The sequence below is a fragment of the Eptesicus fuscus genome, chromosome 8 (assembly GCF_027574615.1).
Source record: "Eptesicus fuscus isolate TK198812 chromosome 8, DD_ASM_mEF_20220401, whole genome shotgun sequence".
In the NCBI taxonomy this organism is placed as follows: Eukaryota; Metazoa; Chordata; class Mammalia; order Chiroptera; family Vespertilionidae; genus Eptesicus; species Eptesicus fuscus.
Window position 1 is genome coordinate 16,093,479 of NC_072480.1, and position 21,208 is coordinate 16,114,686.

Sequence of the window (21,208 nt, forward strand, 5' to 3'; positions counted from 1 at the left end):
CTGCGGACTGAAAGGTCCCAGGTTCGATTCCGGTCAAGGGCATGTACATTGGTTGCGGGCACATCCCCGGTAGGGGGTGTGCAGGAGGCAGCTGGTCGATGTTTCTCTCTCATCGATGTTTCTAGCTCTCTATCCCTCTCCCTTCCTCTCTGTAAAAAATCAATAAAATATATTAAAAAAAAAAAAAAAAGGAATGGCTACCCAAACTGTTAAAAAAAAAACCACCCTAAAACAAAGTAAAGCAAAACAAAACTGTCAGCATTACTTTATGTTTTATGATATAGGGCTTAAATTACCTCTTCCCCATAATATTGGGCAAGAAACTCTTTTTAAAAATTGTTTCAAGCTTTATGTGCCTGAAAAATTATACTTTTAGTATTATATAATGAGAAATGCTTCTAGCACTAGTTATTATATCATTCAAATTATTCTATTAAGGCTATCTAATTACTTTTAAAGCTAATCTAATTTGGGTATATCTAGATCTTGGAAGAATAAAGCCTGAATTTCAATCTCAGCTTCAATACTACTTATTAAACCTACTCTTTCCTCATCTGTAAAACTAGAGGGCCGGTGCACGAAATTCGTGCACGGGGGGTGGGGTGGGAGGGTGAGTCCCTCAACCCAGCCTGCACCCTCTCCAATCTGGGACATCCCTCTCACAACCCAGGATTGCTGGCTCCCAACTGCTCGCCTGCCTGCCTTCCTGATTGCCTCTAACCACTTCTGCCTGCCAGCCTGATCACCCCCTAACCACTCCCCTGCCAGCCTGACTGATGCCTAACTGATCCCCCTGCCAGCCTGATTGCCCCTAACTGCCCTCCCCTGCAGGCCTGGTCCCTCCTAACTGCCCTCCCCTGCAGGCCTGGTTCCCCCCAACTGCCCTCCCTCATGCCTGGTCCCCTCCAACTGCCCTCCCCTGCAGGCCTGGTCACCCCCAAATGCCCTCCCCTGCAGGCCTGGGTCCCCCCAACTGCCCTCCTCTACAGGCCTGGTCCCCCCCAACTGCCCTCCCCCTGCAGACCTGGGTCCCCCCCAACTGCCCTTCCCTGCAAGCCTGGTCGCCCCCAACTTCCCTCGTCTGCTGGCCTGGTCACCCCTAACTGTCCTCCCCTGCAGGCCTGGGTCCCCCCAACTGCCCTCCTCTACAGACCTGGGTCCCCCCCAACTGCCCTTCCCTGCAAGCCTGGTCGCCCCCAACTTCCCTCGTCTGCTGGCCTGGTCACCCCTAACTGTCCTCCCCTGCAGGCCTGATCGCCCCCAACTGCTCTCCCTTGCAGGCCTCGTCACACCCTAACTGCCCTCTCCTGCAGGCTTGATCGCCCCCAACTGCTCTCCCTTGCAGGCCTGGTCCCTCCCAATTGCCCTCCCCTGCTGGCCTGATCGTCCACAACTGCCCTCCCTTGCAGGCCCGGTCCCTCCCAACTGCCCTCCCCTGCTGGCCATCTTGTGGCAGCCATCTTGTGTGTTGGAGTGATAGTCAATTTGCATATTACTCTTTTATTAGATAGGATAGAGGCCTGATGCACAGGTGGGGACTGGCTTATTTGTCCTGAAGGGTGTTCGGGGTCAGGGTGGGGGTTCCCTTGGGGCATGGGGCGGCCTGGGCCAGGGGCCTGGGGTGGTTTGCAGGCCAGCCACGCCCCTGGCCACCCAAGCGGAGGCCCTGGTATCTGGGATTTATTTATCTTCTATAATTGAAACTTTGTAACCTTGAGCGCAGGCCAGGGCAGGCCAGGAAGTTTGGCTTCCTCTATCGCTGGGGAAACCCAAGTCTCCTGCTCGCTCTGTGGCCACAGCCATTTTTGTTTGGATTTATTTATCATCTATAATTGAAACTTTGTAGCCTTGAGAGGAGGCAGGGCAGGCCAGGGCAGGCGGAAAGCTTGACTTCCTCCATTGCCAGGGAAACCCAAGCCTCCTGCTCACTCCGTGGCCGCAGCCATCTTGATTGGGTTAATTTGCATACTCGATCCTGATTGGCTTGTGGGCGAAGCGGAGGTACAATTTGCATATTACTCTTTTATTAGATAGGATAGGGAAAACAGTAGAGGGTTGTTGTAGAAATTAAAGAAAGTAATGTATATGTGTATTCAAAGTGCTTTGGACAGAGTCTGACACTAGGAAACTTATGTTAGCTATTATCCTATCTAATAAAAGAGTAATATGCAAATTAACCATCACTCCACTACACCCACAAGCCACGCCCACCAGCCAATCAGGAGCGAGTATGCAAATTAACACCAACCAAGATGGCTGCAGCCACTGAGAGAGCAGGAGGGAGGCTTGGGTTTCCCTGGTGACGGACGAAGCCAAGCTTTCTGCACACCCTGGCCGGCCGAGGCCTCCACTCCAGGCCACAAAGTTTCAATTATAGAAGATAAATCCCAACAGAAATGGCGGCAGCCACGGAGCTGGAGAGAGCAGGAGGCTAGGGTTGCCCCTGGCGATGGAGGAAGCCAAGCTTTCCGTACACCCTGGCCGGCCCAGGCCTCAGCTTAAGGCTACAAAGTTTCAATTATAGAAGATAAATCCCAACAGAAATGGGTGCCACCAAGGAGCAAACAGGAAGCTTGGCTTCGTTCCAGGCTACAAAGTTTCAATAGAAGATAAATAAATCCCAGATACCAGGGCCTCTGCTTGGGTCACCGGGGGGCGTGGCCAGCCTGCAAATCACCACAGGCCCCTCACCCAGGCCGCCCCACACCCCAAGGGAACCCCCACCCTGACCTGGGACACCCTTCAGGGCAAATCAGCCGGCCCCCACCTGTGTACCAGGCCTCTATCCTATCTAATAAAAGAGTAATATGCAGATTGACCATCACTACAACACACAAGATGGCTGCCCCCATGTGGTCAAAGATCCTGCCCCCATGCGGACTCAAGATGGTCAGCAGGGGAGGGCAGTTGGGAGGGACCAGGCCTGCAAGGGAGAGCAGTTGGGGGCGATCAAGCCTGCAGGGGAGGGCAGTTAGGGGTGACCAGGCCAGCAGAGGAGAAAAGTGGGGGGCGACTGGGCCTGCAGGGAAGGGCAGTTAGGGGGGACCCAGGCCTGCAGGGGAGAGCAGTTGGGGGTGACCAGGCCTGCAGGGGAGGGCAGTTAGGGGCAAACAGGCTGGCAGGGAAGCAGTTAGGCATCAACCAGGCTGGCAGCGGAGTGGTTAGGGGGTGATCAGGCTGGCAGGCAGAAGTGGTTAGGGACAATCAGGAAGGCAGGCAGGCAAGCAGTTGGGAGCCAGCAGTCCTGGATTGTGAGAGGGATGTCCAACTGCCCGGTTAAGCCCGATCCTACCCTCGAGGGGTCCCAGATTGGAGAGGGTGCAGGCTGGGCTGAGGGACACCCTCCCCCCCCGTGCACAAATTTCATTCACCGGGCCTCTAGTTATGAAATAATTTTGTATATGTTTACATTAATTTATATGTATATATACAGCTCAATTCTTAAGAGAGAACAAATTAGAAGGAAATAAAATTATAGCAACCAAATCTAATATTTAGGGTTGTCAGAAGAAACATGACCATAGTAGCCTATTAGATTAGTGACTGTCTTACTGAAACTTCCTAAAATTGGGTAAAATGAAAAGGTAATCCTTTGTGGAGAAAGTGTTAAGAGTAACAACTGTCCTTGTCCAAGCAAAGAATTTTTTTAGATAACTTAGCACAAAATATTTTACCATGGATTTTTTTTGGAGGGGGGGGGGGGCATAGGTAGAGTTTTTTCTTTTGGAAACCAAAAAATACTTTTATCAGTGTTTAATAAATGATAATGGTTCATTCTATCTGACAAGCTTGTCATGCTTATTCCTGCTCTCCCTTTCCTATTCCTTCCAACTTTTGTGACTTTTCTAACTCTTCAGAGGCTCAGAGAAAGCTTTCTTGATTGTTTTATTTAAATAACTCCCCCTTTCCCAGTAACTTATCATATCACCCTATTTCTCCCCCGCCACCCCCCCAATTTCTCTAAAGTCACTAAAAATATATATATTTGTATATTTGAAGACTGCAAAAACTTAACAACAATGCTTTTGTAAGTAAAATGCTGGCGATGTCCAACTGCCCGGTGAATGAAATTTGTGCACGGGGGGGAGGGTGTCCCTCAGCCCAGCCTGCACCCTCTCCAATCTGGGACCCCTCGAGGGTAGGATCGGGCTTAACCGGGCAGTTGGACATCCCTCTCACAATCCAGGACTGCTGGCTCCCAACTGCTTGCCTGCCTGCCTTCCTGATTGTCCCTAACCACTTCTGCCTGCCAGCCTGATCACCCCCTGTAGTAGCATTTTTTACAACCTCACATGATTTGTATATTTGTTGGCATATAGCAAGGGCTCAATACATATTTTGTCTGTCATGGTGATGAATATTTTGATGAACTGACTACATGGATAACTATGTAGCTCTTCAAAGAATAATGTAATAATATAGAAAGATTGCTAAGGCATAACAGTTCTTGCCACAAGCATTAGGTATAGTATAACCCTTTTTTCATAAAGAGACAAAAGAAAAAATTTATATTTTGCTGGACAGACACATACAAATAAACTGAAATAGTACTGGAAGGAATCCCAAACTGTTAAGCGTGATTAAATTGGACAAGTGGGTAAAAAGAAATTTATTTTTACTCTCTACATTTATGTGTTACTTACATATTTTACCATATTAATTATAAAATATTGGGATTCAATTAGTCACTGGCACTTGTTAGCTGCTTTTCAAATGGAATGAAGACGTAACTCTTACAAAAAAGAGAAAAAGAAAAAGACTAGTAATATGAACAACTACTGTGATATTTTGGTTTTCCCTTCTACTCTGACTCTAATTTTTTCAAAGGCTTTTCTTCATATGGTTGTAATCATAATGTCCAAATAGTTTGATCACCAGCATTTTACTTACAAAAGCATTGTTGTTAAGTTTTTGCAGTCTTCAAATATACAAATATATATATTTTTAGTGACTTTAGAGAAATTGGGGGGGGGGTGGCGGGGGGAGAAAGAGAAACATCAATGTGAGAGAGAAACATTGATCAGCTGCCTCACAAAGGGGACCAAACCCTCAACCTGGGCATGTGCCCTGACCAGGAATTGAACTGGTGACCTTTCAGTGCCGGGATCACGCTCAACCAACCAAGCTACACCAGACAGAGTAAAAACCATATTTTTAAGTGGCTATTATCATTCTGGCCAGTAAAAACATTCTAATTTATCTATGCATTCCTTTGTTTTATTTTTGTTAATATTAGTGCTGGAACATACATTTTTTTTTTCTTTTTTAAAAAAATCTGTAGTGATGAAAGTATTACATAGGTCCTTTTCCCCCCCCATTGACCTCTTCTAACCCACCTTGATCCTCCCACCCAGGCCATCACCACCCTACTGACTGTGTCCATGGGTTATGCAGATATGCATACAAGTTCTTAGGCTGATCTCTTCCCATCCACCCACTCCCACCTTCTCTCTGAGATTCCTAAGTCTGTTCCATGCTTCTATGACTCTGGAAATATTTTGTTCATTAAATTCCACATATGAGTGAAATCATGTGATACTTGTCCTCTTATTGGCTTATTTCACTTAGCATAACACTCTCCAGGTCCCTCCATGCTGTCTCAAAGGGTAAGAGATCCTTCTTTTTTATTGCTGCATAGTATTCCTTGGTGTAAATGTACCACAGCTTTTTTATCTATTCACTAGAGGCCTGGTGTGCAAAATTCATGCACGGGGGTGGGTGGGGGGGGCTGTCCCTCAGTCTGGCCTGTGCCCTCTCGCAATCCGGGACCCTCAGGTAGGGTCCCTAGGTCTGGCTGGTGATCAGGGCCTATCTGGGCTTTCCTTCCCCCAGCTGCCGGGAGCTGGCTTCGCCCCCACCGCTGCCACTGCTTGCCATCTGTGCAGCACTGCTCTCCCCACTCCCCGCCGCAAGTGTTGCCTTCCTTTGTGGGCAACAGGTCACTTGGCTGGCCTGGGCCTCCCTCTGTGGGGCAATCGATCACAGGGCCACCAGATCAGTCGCCTCCCAGAGGGAGGCCCCGCCCACCTGCCGCAGTACCACCAGCCAGTAGCCTGGGCCTCCCGCTTTCGATCGCCCCACAGAAAGTGGCCTGGGCCTCCCTCTGAGGGGCGATTGTCGGGCCATGGAGGGGTCCCTTGACCAATAGCATTGCACCTACCTTAGCTGGCCTGGCACCAGTGCATGTCATAGCGTGGTCGTCCGGAAGTTCGTCCGGATGGTCATTCTGTTGTTCGGTTGTTTGGTCGATTTGCATATTATGCTTTTATTATTATAGCTTTACTGATGGACACTTGGGCTGTTAGTCTTAGCTATTGTAAACTGCACTGATATGAACATACGGGTACATATATTCTTTCTGATTGGTGTTTTGGGTCTTTTAGGGTATATTCCTAGAAGTGGGATCATTGGGTCAAATGACAGTTCCATATTTAATTTTTGGAGGAAACTCAATACTGTTTTCCACAGTGTACTAGGGTTCCCTTTTCTCCATATCCTCGTCAGCACTTGTCATTTATTGATGGGAGCCATACTGACAGGTGTAAGGTGACAACTCATTGTCCTTTTAATTTGCATTTCTCTGATGATCAGTGACTTTGAGCATTTTTTCATGTCTCTTAGCCATCTGTGTATCAACTTTGGAGAAGTATCTATTCAGGTTCTTTGCGAATTTTTCAACTGGATTGTCTTCCTTTTGTTAAGTTGTAGGAGTTCCTTATATATTTTGGATATTAACACTTTATCAGATGTATCACTGCCAAATATGTTCTACCATACAGTGGGCTCCTTTTTCATTTTGTTGATCGTTTCTCTGGCTGTGCAGAAACTCTTTTATTTTGATGTAGCCCAATTTGTTTATTTTCATCTTAGTTTCCTTTGCCCTAGGAGATGTATGGCAAACATATTGCTACAGGAGGTGTCTGAGATTTTGCTGCCTATGGTTTCCTTTAGAATTTTTATGGTTTTACAACTTACACTTAAGTCTTTTATCCATTTTGAGTATATTCTTTCGAATGGTGTAAGTTGGTGGTCTAGTTTCACTTTTTTGCATTTGTGTGTCCAATTTTGCCCAACACCATTTCTTGAAGAGACTGTCTTAACTCCATTGTATGGTCTTGCCTCCTTTATCAAATATTGAGTGTAATGGCTTGGGTCGATTTCTGGGGTTTCTGTTCTGTTCCATTGATCTATATACCTGTTCTTGTGCCAATACCAGGCTGTTTTGATTACAGTGGCTTTGTAGTATAATTTGATATCTGGTATTGTGATTCCTCCAACATAGTTCTTTCTCAAGATTGTTGTGGCTATTTGGGGTCTTTTTTGGTTACATATAAATTTTTGGAGTATTTGTTCTAGGTCTGTGAAATATGCTGTTGGTATTTTAATAAGGATTGTATTGAATTTGTAAAATGCTTTGGATACTATGGCCATTTTAATGATGTTGATTTTACCAATCCATGAACATGGTATATTCTTCCACTTGTTTGTATCTTCCTCTATCTCTTTTTTCAATGACCTGTAGTTTTTGAAGTACAAATCTTTTATCTCCCTGCTTAAGTTTATTCCTTAGTATCTTATTTTTTTGTTGCAATAGTAATGGGATTGCATTTTTAGTTTCTCTTTCTGATAATTCATTATTGGTGTATAAAAATGCCATTGATTTCTGGGTGTTAATTTTGTATCCTGCTACATTGCTATATTCATTTATTAAATCTAGTAGTTTTTTGGTGGAGTTTTTAAGGTTTTCTATGTACAATATTCATGTCATCTGTGAATAATGAGAATTTTACTTCCTCCTTTACAATTTGGATGCCTTTTATTTCTTCTTTTCTGATCACTGTGGCTAGGACTTCTAGTACTATGTTGAATAAGAATGGTGAAAGCAGACATCCCTGTCTTGTTCCTGTTCTTAGGGGAAATGGTTTCAGTTTTTGCCCATTGAGTGTGATGTTGGCTGTAGGTTTGTCATATATGGCTTTTACTATGTTGAGGTATGATCCCTCTATTCCCACTTTGCTGAGAGTTTTTATCAAAAATGGGTGCTGGATTTTGTAGAATGATTTTTCTGCACATATTGAAAGATCATGTGATTTTTGTCTTTTAATTTGTTTATGTTATGTATCATATTCATTGATTTGTAAATATTGCAATAGCCTTGCATCCCCAGAATAAATCCTACTTGGTCATGGTGCCTGATCTTTTTAATATATTGCTGGATCCATTCTGCTAATATTTTGTTCAGGATTTTAGCATCTGTGTTCATCAGGTAATTGGCCTGCAATTCTCTTTCTCTGTAGTGTCTTTATCTGGTTTTGGAATTAGGATAATGCTGGCCTCATAAAAAGAGCATGGAAGTGTTCCTTCCACTTGGATTTTTTTGAATAGTCTGAGGAGGATAGGTGTTAGTTGTTCTTTGAAGGTTTGGTAAAACTCTCCAGTGAAGCTGTCCAGAACAAGGCTTTTGTTTGCTGGGAGTTTTCTGATTACTACTTCTATTTCATCAGTTGTTATTCAGGTTTTCTGATTCTTCCTGATTCAGTTTTGGAAGATTATATATTTTTAGGAATTTGTCCATTTCGCTCAGGTTGTCCTTTGTTAACATATAGTTGTTCACACATTTTTGTTTGTATAGCTTTTTATTGAGAAACCGGACTACACAGTTTCATAGAAGTTAAATTTATATTTCTCTTAATTACTAGTGAAGAAGTCTTTGGGGTCTTAATGGGTTTAAAAAAATATAACTTTATGAGGACTTCACTTATTGTTAATCTGATGCAAATTTTCTTATATCTGATGCAAATTATTTTTATTAGGCTATCTAAAAATATGCAGAAAAATTATATATAGCCATTTTGCTGACATACCCTTTGTTGATTTCTTCTAATACACCTACACTTATAAAAGATTGAGGAATATTAATTTTCTTCTACAGTTTGATATTATTTAACTATTTTTGTATCTGGAGGTACTTGGATATATTTTATATGGAAATCACATGGTTTTTTAAAAGCTTGACCATTAGTTGTATCCACATTCTTTATTAGATCTTTGCCTGGTCCAAATGATTTTCAATAGCATATCTAAATCCTTGTTTTTAAAAAATGAATTCTTGTTTGAATATTCTGCTTCACTGATAACTTTTCTCTCCTTATGTCAGACCCATATTGATTCATAATTGACCTCATATTCTTCATATAGAATTAAGTATTAAGTAAGGCTTAAATCAAAATATACCAAAATCCTCTATGAACATAGTAAATATAAATGTAAAGAAAATAAACAAAATACTTACCACCGGTTTGACAATGTTGGAAAGAAGTGCTTCAAAGGCTTTAGTTTCTTCATCTTTTTCTAAAAAAAATTTTTTTGAAAATTAAAAAATGGGCTTAAATGCAGTCATCCCACTCCCACACATATGTCTTGTAAAATAGGTTAGTATTTGAGATTTTTACTTTCTAGCTTTTACTCCTTAGTTCATTCTTAGTAGCTTGTGGCTCTCCAGGATTCTTCTGCTTCAGTTTCTATTTCCATTTTAACCATGATTACTAATTATAATACCACTATAAATTCTATATGAACTAGTCAATAAGATTTTCAAATAGAAAGTATATTTTTATTCACAGTGGTAAAAAATACTTGTTCTCTGTAGAGAACATGACATTTGGAGCATGACTAAATGACCAAAAGGTTAGAATATACTTTTATTAAGTTAAATACCAAGAAGAATATCTGAGTTATTTTAAATAGTTACCTTCGATTTCTGTATCCATTTGTGCACCACCTTTACCTTTTCCTGACTTGTTCTTTGCTAATCCTGTGTTTACCCCACCAGCATTCTGCCCTTTTATAAGTCCATTATGTTCACTTATGGGAGAAGGGCATTTCTGGGGTGATGATGGTGGACTGATCATTTTATCTTTCTGTGTTCCTTGGCGATCTTTTAATTTTTTCTGCAAACGTTCATAAGTTTTACTAGATCTTTCATCTCTAAAGTTGGACCTTCCATGTGTAGAGTGAGCATCTAGGAAAGAATAAAAATTAAAAAGACATTTACAAGGTCACTTTCTCCAAATACATTTATGGAATGAGAAAAGAACAGAAATAAATCTATCATAATTATATAAAACAAAATATTTCAAAGAATAATTTTGCAAAAAAACAAAACCTATTTGTTTCTTCAACTGACAGAACCAAGCTTTATGACTTGATTACACACACACACACACACACACACACACACACACACATATACATACATACACACATATATATATATACATATACATACACACACACACACACACACACACACACACACACACACACATATATATATATATATATATAGTAAGTTTACAGAGACATTCCTTTCCTTCACCTCTTCCCAATTGTTACTCTTCATAGAAATAGCATAGCGGTATGCTATGATTATCATAGGTGGGGAATAAGACGTGAATTGAGCTGTGGACAGTTCTTTTTCTTTTATTCTTTTGTACCCATTACTCTTAGCATCTCCTTTAACTTCAAACATAAAATAGGTAAAAAGAAAACCACCACCTGCCTCAACTTAAATTCCCTTATGATTCAAAAAAGCAAATCATCACTAAAAAATAAAGTTTTAGGAGTTAGCAAAAAGAAATGAGTGGCTTGTTTACTAATAGAATCTTTGAATATTGTAAATTCAAGGTTATGATTTTAAAAATGTATTCATTCAAATAAAAGTCACACAACAATAAAATTAATATACTCAATAAATACTGTTCAAAGCAACTGTCCTCAGCTTATTTTTATTTTAAATTTAAAATCTGTAAAAATAACATTTTAAAACAAAGTCACAAAAATATCAGTCAAGTTTTAATTTATCAATGCTTTAACAAATTTAGTACAATATTCGTTTTTTTGTTCTATTAATCCTCACCAGAGAATATTTTTTCCATTGATTTTTAGAAAGAGTGGAAGGGAGGGAGGGGGGGAGAGGAGGAGAGGGAGGAGTGGGAGGAGGAAAAGGAGAGAGGAGGGGGGAGGGGGGAGGAGGGAGGAGAGAGAAACATCTATGTGAGAGATACACATCTTTGGCTGCCTCCAGCACGTGCCAGGACCAGGCCATATTGAGTAATAAATAAAATATAAAGGCATTTGGATAACTACATTTTAAAAGTATATACTAATTACAGTTGCAGGCCATGAACCCGCAACTAGGTATGTGTCCCTGACCAGGAATTGAACCTGTGACCCTTTGGTGCATGGGCCAGTGCTCTAACCACTTAGGAACACTGGCCAGGGCAGTATAATTTTTTTGAAATGAATACTATAAGGATATGTACAATAACATTAGAAAAAAACCCACATAGGAATCTAGCTATCTACATGTTAAAAAGAGAACAAGTTTGGACTCTTAACACCATATAGAAAAATTAACTCAAAATGCATCAAAGACTAAATGAAGGTACTAAATCTATAAAACTTATAGAATAAAACATAGGTGTAAAGCTGCATGACATTTGATTAGATAATAGTTTCTTAGAAGTGACAACCAAAGCACAAGCAATAAAAAAAAAATCTTGACTTCATTAAAATTAAAAACTTTCCTGTATCAAAAGATACCATCAAGAAAGTGAAAAGACAACATGAGAGAAAAAATCTATAAATCATATATCTGAAAAGGTTCTTGTATCCAGAATATATAAAAACTCTTACAACTCAACAATAAAAACCCAAATAACCCAATTAAAAAAATGGGTGAAGGATTTGAACAGACATTTCTCCAAAGAAGATGAAAAGATGCTCAACACCTGTAGTTATTTAGGGACAAGCAAATCAAAATCATGAGATAAAACTTCACATTCCAGGATGGCTAGAATCAAAAGCCAGACAATAAGAAGTTTTTGCAAGGAAATGGAGAAATTAGAGCCCTCATACATTGCTGGTAGGGATGTAAAATAGGGCAAACAATTTTGTAGTTACCCATAAAGTTAAATATAGAATTACCATATGAGCCAGCAATTCCACTCTTAGGTATATACCCAGAAGAAATAAAAATGTATGTCTACACAAAAACTGTATACAAATGTCATAGCATTGATATTCATAATAAACAAAAAGTGGAAATAACACAAATGTCCATCAACTAATAAATGGGTAAATAAAATTATATCCACATAATGGAGTATTTTTAAGAATACAAAGGAATGGAGTACTAGTATGCTACAACCTTGAAAAAAATATGTTAAGTGAAGAAAGTTACACACAAAAGGCTATACATTGTATGAACATTTATATCAAATATACATATTGTATGTACACTTATAGGAAATATCTAGAATAGGAAAATCCATAGAGATAGAAAGTAGATTAGAAGATAGGGTAAAGGAAAATGGAACTGACTATTAATAGATACAGAGTTTCTTTTTGGGATGATAGAAATGTTCCGGAATTAGATAGCAGTAGTGAATATGATATATAGTGAATATACTAAAAACCACTGAATTGTACACTTTAAAGTGGTAAATTTTGTTACATAAATTATATCTTAATAAAAGTAAAAACACAGAAACTGTAATTAGTATATACTTTTAAAATGTAGTTATCCAAATGTCTTCATATTTTATTTATTACTCAATATAAACAAAATAATAAAGCAACCATGGTGGGGAGGAGGGTATTACAAAGAATATGCAGTAGAAAGAGCAGGAACTTTATTATAAAAAAGATCTTATAGGGTTAAAATCTTCAGCAATGAACTAGCAGGGGCCAGGCAAAAATTACTTAACATTACTGAGTCTCAGATTCTTCATCTGTTATTTTGCAGAATTTTATTGAGGCTTAAGTGATATAATACATGTCTCAGCACAGTGTCTAGCGAAGTTCAGGCTCAATAATGGTAGTTAACAGTGAAATGTTGGATTAAGTACCACTTTGGGAATCTATACAAAATATGGAAAAGGATCATGGAAATAGCTACTGGTTATAAAATGAACTGTCTGTTATTAGGATACAGTGGTAAATTCCTTGGCTTATAACCTCATATACAATATGACTCTTGTCTTCCACCACCAGGTAGCTAGTTTTTAAGATTTGTACTCTTCATGGGTTTGTATGCTTCACTTTCCTTCATATCACTGTGAATCATATTTATGTAGTCTAATGTATACCCCCTTTGAATAAGAATGGTTTTTAACAATGCAAAATAGTAGTAACTGTAACACGTAATTTTTCTTAAATTTTCTCAAACACATTTAAAAAAACTAAGTCATAATTAAGAGTTAAGAAAATAGAAGAGACTGATTTGTAATATAAACTCTGTTGCTACTCAAGCAGTATGGTCCAGGTGGTTGGAGCATCATCATGTACACTAAAAGGTGGTGGGTTCAATTCCCAGTCCGGGCAAATACCCAACTGCAGGTTCTATCCCTGGTCGGAGAGCATGCGGGATGCAAACGATAGATGTTTCTCTCTCACATGGATATCTCTCTCTCTTCCCCCTCTTCTGCTCTCTAAAAATCATTAAAACAAAAAACTCTTGCTACTCAAAAGTATGTTCATTAGAATACTGCATGAGTCTCACCTGGGAGTTTGCTAGAAATGTAGAAACCCAACCCAGACTTACAGAATTAATATGCATTAATTGGGCAATAAAAATAAGTTTGAAAAATAGATTGTAACTACTACTTGCAGGCAGTATTGCATATTTTATTTTGTTTATTTTTAAAATATATTTTATTGCTTTTTTACAGAGAGGAAGGGAGAGGGATAGAGTTAGAAACACCGATGAGAGAGAAACATCAATCAGCTGCCTCCTGCACACCTCCTACTGGGGATGTGCCCGCAACCAAGGTACATGCCCTTGGCCGGAATCGAACCTGGGACCTTTCAGTCCGCAGGCCAACGCTCCATCCACTGAGCCAAACCGGTTAGGGCAGTATTGCATATTTTAAATTTTGTATTTAGAGTTATATCTTCTTCAAATTTACTAAGCATAAATAACAGGTTCTGCTAACTAACTGCAAGAGAAACAGTGATGAATAAAGCAGATTCAGTTTTTAGGGAATTTACAGTCAAGTAAGGGAGAAAGTCATACAAAAAATTCAAATTGTGCTCAGTTCTATGAAAGAAACAAACAGATTTCAGTGCTAGAGACTGATAAGGCAAGGTCATGGATGGTTTCTCTGAAAGATGAAATCTAAAGGAAAAAAAAAGAGCTTTCCAAGGAAAAGGGCGAAGAGCATTCCTGGTGGAGAGAAAACCATGTGCAGAGGCTCTGAGGCAAGAAAGAGCTTGGAGGTTCTGAAAAACTGCAGGGGGGTTGGGGGGACAGGAGGGAAATGGCGATCAGAAGCCATAGGACAGAGCTTTGTCCAGGGCAGTGGTTGCAACTAGGGCCAATTTTGGCTCCTAGGGGTCATTTGGCAATGTCTGGAGATATTTTTGGTTGTCACAACTGGTTAAGGTGAGGGGAGGGTTGTAGTAGATCGAGTACTACTGGTATCTAATGGGTAGAAGGCAGAGATTCTGCTAAACATACTACAACAAAGCCAAGTCCTGTTCTCCACAACGAACACTTATCCATCCCAAACATCAAGAGTACTAAGGTGGCCGAAACCGGTTTGGCTCAGTGGATAGAGTGTCGGCCTGTGGACTCAAGGATCCCAGGTTCGATTCCGGTCAAGGGCATGTCCTTGGTTGCGGGCACATCCCCAGTAGGGGGTGTGCAAGAGGCAGCTGATTGATGTTTCTCTCTCATCAATGTTTCTAACTCTCTATCCCTCTCTCTTCCTCTCTGTAAAAAATCAATTAAAAAAAAAAAAAAAAAAAAAAGAGTACTAAGGTGGAGAAATCCTAGTCTAGGAAAGGGTTTAGGACTTTATTTTAAATGCAAAGGGAAGTCACTAAAACAGAATAGTCTGATTTATATTTTGAAATGATTATTCTGGCTGCTCCTGGATGGCTGGAGGCAAGAATGACAGCAGAAAGCCAACTGGGAGGATGATGTTGCACTTGTCCTGACAAGAGGTGATGGTGGATTAGATCTGAGTAGCAGTTAAAAAAAAGTAGATAGATCTGGGAAATTTCTAAAAATAAGACTAGTACCAAATGATGTGGAGGAATCAAATTTTACCATCTGGTTTTCACTTGAGCAAATGAAATGAACAGTGGTACTATACATTGAGATAAAGATGACAGAGAAAAGCAGGTTCCATGATTAGATTTATATTTTATGTTTAGAAATGGTATAACTGAGATGTATGAGGCATTTAAGTGGAGTTATCAAGAAGCCAGTTAGAAATATAAGTCTGTGGCTCAGAGAAGAGGTTTTGGTGAAGATACAAATTTGAGAGCTCTCAGTATACAGATGGTATTTCAAGCCACAGGAAAAAATAAGAAAATTATTTTGTGTGTAGGGTTTGTCTGTTCTTCCCAACAATTTATTAACTCCCTAAGAGCAGAGGTTATGTATGTCTTACTGTTTTTTTCCCCTCAATCTCTCAACAGAACCTAGCAACTTGGGTTAGTGGCATGACAGCCTTCAGGATTTAACAATGATGTGATTATTCCTGGGTGCAATTTTTTTAAAGAGCCTAGTCAGCCTAACAGAGGAGAGGACCTCTTGTTTGAATGTGTCCCCACTAAATATTGCTACATGATAAATGTTACTTCCCCTCTTTGATTTTCTGTTTACTCATCTGCCTTGAAGGATGAGCACGAGTATGAAATACTTAGCCTAGTGCTTAGATAACAGAAAATGATTGTGATACTGTTATCATTTTTGTTTCTTTTATATAATACGATAATAGCACCTATTATATCAAGCAGAGAATAGCCAACTCCATAAAACAAGAATATTTTTAGATGTCTTACCTACATCTCCATATACTTGTGAAGATTGATACTGTGGCATATACTGTGTTGCCATGTCTCCAGCTCCAGTCACTGGTGAGTACATATGGCGTGGTGGAGGGGGAATCATGGTTGGGACAGGAATGAAGCCTGGCAGAGGAGGATGAGGAGAACGATGTATGACTGTGTGACCACCAGGATGAAACTCTGGTGCTTGAGGAACCACAACAACTCTTCGAACACCATTGTCTTCAATAACCTATAAAATAAACATTAGATTAAAAGTTTCTTCCATAAACTGCAAGCAATTCTTCTGAAATATGTTAGTTTTGAGTAAGAATTTTTACACCATTAAAAGTTAATTTAAAAAATACTACAGAATCAATTTGAAAAGACTTTATTAAATATATTAAGTATATTTGAATTGGCATTGAACAATATGAAGTAGTTTTTGTTATATAATGCAATATAAATCTTAAAACACTAACGAGATTAGCAAAATAATAATATAAACAATGAGCTATGATATTAGATATTTATCCAATGTGTTATGTGCATCTAGTAATGTGGTAAAAATGAAGGGAGACTCAAGGGAATTTTTGGTTTGGACACAATAGGGTTAGGAATTATTTTCCTTTACTGTATTATGGGTGCGAGTTGAGGGAAAACAAGACACTGCAAAATAGAAATAGGTAAAAAACTGGATCCAGACTCCTAAAGCTCAACCATATATTGAATTCAGGTACAAAATTCTTATGACCATGACCAGTACAATTTTAACAGCTGAAGATCATTTTAAGGGAGACAGACATCTAATATAACACCCACTTAAGAAAAAATATTTGTGGCTTCAAAGTCTTAGAAATTACACATTTTAAAATAGGGGCCACATTGTGGGAAAGGACTCTTTTTTTATTTTTTTTAAATCCTGGAAACAATACTCATTTATTTCATTTAGAAAACAATGTCCCTGAAACTCAACTTCCTTCATTATAAAGAAAAAAAGGTACTGGGTTAGAATGATGATGCAATTCACATTGGTGTACATTAATTAGGTACATAAATAATTGGAAGCTGAAGCAGAGATGAATGATACATGAACCAAAGAAGTGTATACTCTAGCTGTTAAAATAAATCTATTATGAGACAAAAGGAATTGTGGGAAAGGATTTAAATGATGGGTATTTTCCCTTTGAACCTCACTGAAGCAGCAAGGACATATAGGAAACCCCAAAAGGATATAGGACATTATCTCAAAAATTGGAATTCCTCTGTTAAAATAGGGTCTTTACTCTCTTTAGACTTAATTGATTACTATTGAGGTATAAAAAATGGCTAATAATACCTTTCCTAAGGAAACAGAAAATAATTAAAATGTAAAGTGCTATCTTAAAGGAAAATTCTGATGTTTTTCAGGAAAAACAAATTTTATTATGTTTAAAAATAGCAAATTTTATATATAAACATATATTATGTGCTTGGTAGATATATTAGAAAACATACTTATTTGGTATGTTTTCTAACATAGCGATAAGCCTAAAGTAAAAATAAATTACTGCTTTAGAAAGAAGATAGTTCTTATTAAATAGTCCATTAAATTACCCTACCCTGTTGATGAATTCACTGCTTTTTTTAAAAATATGCTAGTTCTAGAATTGGAATGCCTTGCTTCCAGCAAAATGGATGCCTCAATATCCCATCTTTCTCCCTAATTAACTCAGTTCTGGATTCAACCTCAGGCAAGTGTATATATCTGGACACAAAATCATATCTGAAGCCCTAGCTGAAGAGAATCTGGAAACTGTTCATAGCTTCTTAGCCTCTCACTTACGGAAAGGGGCATTAGAAGAAGTTTAGAATGAATTTTAAGTGGCCAAACCACAGGGTCTGTTACAATATATTACTATTACCTTTATCAACTCTCCAACTCACAAATCTCAAATGACCCTATTTCTGATAGTTTAATCCTATGACCTGGCATTCAACTTGGCTCTATAACCTATCTTCTTAGCTGTGTCTTTCTTCTACACCAAATCCTGAACCCTTAACTCTAGCCAAGCTGGTATACTTAAAAACCTATCTTCATATATACATTTCTGTATCTTTCTTCTTCGCTTTGCTTTTCCTTAATCTAAAACTACATGGATCTATCTCATATATTCTTCCAAATATACTTCTAACTTTACCTCCTCTATTCATTTATAAAACGTATTTGTTTATGAATAAAACAAAACATTGATAATTTAGGAGAGAAAAAAACGTTAGAGTGGTGTCTTTGTGGGGGCTCATAAACATAAGGGCAGACAAAGAAAACAACGAAAGTAAATTATTTAGCAAAGTGATAAATACTATGGAAATAAAAAGGATGAATTAGCCTGGCTGGTGTGTTTCAGTTGTTGAGTGTTGCTTGATGAACCAGGAGATCATGGTTCAATTCCTGCCCCACATGCCTGGGTTTCAGGCTTGATCCCCAGTGTGGGGTGTGCAGGAGGCAGCAGATGGATGATTCTCTCCCATCACTGATGTTCTCTTTCTCTCCCTCTCCCTTCCTCTCTGAAATCAATAAAAACATTTTAAAAAGGGTGAATTAGAAGGGGACAAGTCATAGAATAAAATAGAGTGATCAGAATAGGCCTTATTGGCAAAATGAAATTTGAAAACCGACTTGAAGAAACTGAAGGAATTAGCTATGCAGAAATCTGGAAGAGTGTTCTGGGTAGAGGGGTGAGTTAAAACAAAGCCCTAAAGTACCGTAGAAGTGACTGGATCAGCATAAAGGAGGAGGACGAAGGACAGAAGCATATACTGTCAAAGAGATTAGGGAGTGAGGGTTACCCAGGTCAGGAAGGGCTGTATTAGCTATTAAGTACTTGGATTTCAGCATTTACCCTCAGCAAAATGGGGAACCACCACAGAATCTTGGGGGTAAAAATGATAAAAGCCAGTGGTTCCTAGCAAAAGGTGATTTTGCCCCACAGATATTTGGCAGGATCTGGCTATATTTTTGGTTGTCACAATTTCGGGTTGGGAGTACTACTGTCATCTTATTGGGTACAGGCCAAAGGCCAGGGATGATGCTAATTCTATATAATAAAAGAGAAACATGCAAATTGACCGTACCTCCACTACGCCCACAAGCCATGCCCACTAGCCAATCAGGAGCAAGAATGCAAATTAACTCAACAAATATGGCAGGGGCTACAAAGCTGGAGGGAGCAGGAGGCTTGGGTTGCCCCGGCGATGGAAGAAGCCAAGCTTTCCGCCCGCCCTGGCCTGCCTTGGCCTCCGCTCAAGGCTACAAAGTTTCAATTATAGAAGATAAATAAATCCAAACAAAAATGGCGGCAGCCACAGAGCTGGAGCCAGCAGGAGGCTTGGGTTGCCCCTGGCGATGGAGGAAGCCAAGCTTTCCTCCCGCCCTGGCCTCTACTCAAGGTTACAAAGTTTCAATTATAGAAGATAAATAAATCCCAGATACCAGGGCATCCACTTGAGTCGCCAGGGGGCGTGGCTGGCCTGCAAACCACCACAGGCCCTTCGCCCAGGCTGCCTCACGCCCCAAGGGAACCCCCACCCTAATCTGGGACACCCTTCAGGGCAAACCAGCCGGCCCCCATCCATGCACCAGACCTCTATCCTATCTAATAGAAGAGTAATATGCACATTGACCATCACTCCAACACACAAAATGGCTGCCCCCATGTGGACACAAGATGGCCACCACAAGATGGCCAGTAGGGAGGGCAGTTGGGAGGGACCAGGCCTGCAAGGGAGGGCAGTTGTGGGCGATCAGGCCAGCAGGGGAGGGCAGTTAGGGGTGACCAGGACAGCAGAGGAGGGAAGTTGGGGGTGACCTGGCCTGCAGGGGAGGGCAGTTAGGGGTGGCTAGGTTGGCAGGGGAGGGCAGTTAGGGGCAATCAGGCTGGCAGGGGAGCAGTTAGGCATCAATCAGGCTGGCAGGGGAGTGGTTAGGGGGTGATCAGGCTGGCAGGCAGAAGCGGTTAGGGGCAATCAGGAAGGCGGGCATGCGAGCAGTTGGGAGCCAGCAGTCCTGGATTGTGAGAGGGATGTCCGACTGCCCGTTTAGGCCTGATCCTACCCTCGAGGGGTCCCAGATTGGAGAGGGTGCAGGCTGGGCTGAGGGACACCTCCCTCCGATCCCCCCGTGCATGAATTTCGTGCATGGGGCCTCTAGTTACTCTATAACACAGAAGACAAACCCCTACAACAAAAAATTACCAGGACTACAAATGTCTATAGTGCCAAGGTTAAGAAATCCTGATATAATCTTACATTTAATAGGGTTACTCTGGCTGTTGAATTAAGAATAGAATATAGGGCAAGGGCTAAATCAAGGAAACCATTCAGAAAACTATTGTAGTAATTTAGACAAGAATTGGTGGTGGCTTGGACCAGGGTGGTAGCAGTGGAGGTGCTATATATATAATCTGCATATATGTAAAGGTAAAACACAAAGATTAATTGATGATTCTACTAGAGAAGTGAGAAAAGAGTTTATAGAAGAATGGTCTTCTATTAACTATGATGGGGAAGGCTGTAGGGTAAGAATAAGTTATTTGGGGAAAACAGATTTGGAGTTTTTGGTTTTGGATGAGTTTGGTTAAGTTTATGAAACATCTAAGTAGAAATTTGGAGTTGGCAACTAGATATAGTAGTTTGCAGTTCTAGAAAGATTGGGAAAGGACAATCAAGTGAGGTGGGAAGAAAACTAAGAGAGTATGGAGTTTGGTGATATGTATCAAGGATAAAAGATCAATTTTGTCAAATGCTGCTGACAGGTCAAGATGAAGACTAAGAACCGATCATTGGATTTAGCAATATGGAAGTCATTGTGACCTGAATGAGAGAGCAGTTTTGGTGTAATCATAGGGGCAAAGCCTGACTGGAGTGGGCTTAAGAGAGAATATGGGGAGGAGAATTAAAGAATTAATAGCACAATTTTGGAAAGTTTTTCTGCAGAGGGAAATATTGAAATTGGCTGGTGGCTGATAGTGCAGTCAAGAAACTTTAAAATTTGTTATTTTTATTGAGAGCAATTACAACATGTTGACATACTAATAAAAATGATCCATCAGAAAGGAAAAAATTGATGATGTAGAAAAGAGAAAAGAAAAATGTTAGAGTAATGTCCTTGAACAGGCAAAAGGGACAGGATCCAGGACCCCAGTAGGGACATTGAGCCTAAGAGTGTGTGGCTGGAGATGATAAGGTAAAGCACGTAATTCTAGATGCTCAGAGAGATGTGGAGCTAGGAGACTGTGGATGGTTTCTTTAGATTGCTCTCCATGAACCCTTTCTTGGGCAGCACAATCTAACTGATGTCTCTCTCCTATCATTTCTACTGCATTTGTTT

The 21,208-nt window shown here is 40.0% G+C and overlaps 1 protein-coding gene across 3 annotated transcripts in view; it reads right to left on the reverse strand.

Moving 5' to 3' along the window:
• The window catches only part of FNDC3A (fibronectin type III domain containing 3A), a 209,224-nt gene that overhangs the window by 59,061 nt on the left and 128,955 nt on the right, over positions 1-21,208 (reverse strand). For all 3 annotated transcript variants that reach the window (XM_054719803.1, XM_054719802.1, XM_008145575.3), the window contains 3 exons: positions 15,856-16,093; positions 9,752-10,021; positions 9,293-9,351 (listed from right to left, as the gene is read on the reverse strand). In XM_054719803.1, coding sequence (XP_054575778.1) covers positions 9,293-9,351; positions 9,752-10,021; positions 15,856-16,093 — 567 coding nt within the window. The remainder of the gene's footprint in view (positions 1-9,292; positions 9,352-9,751; positions 10,022-15,855; positions 16,094-21,208) is intronic.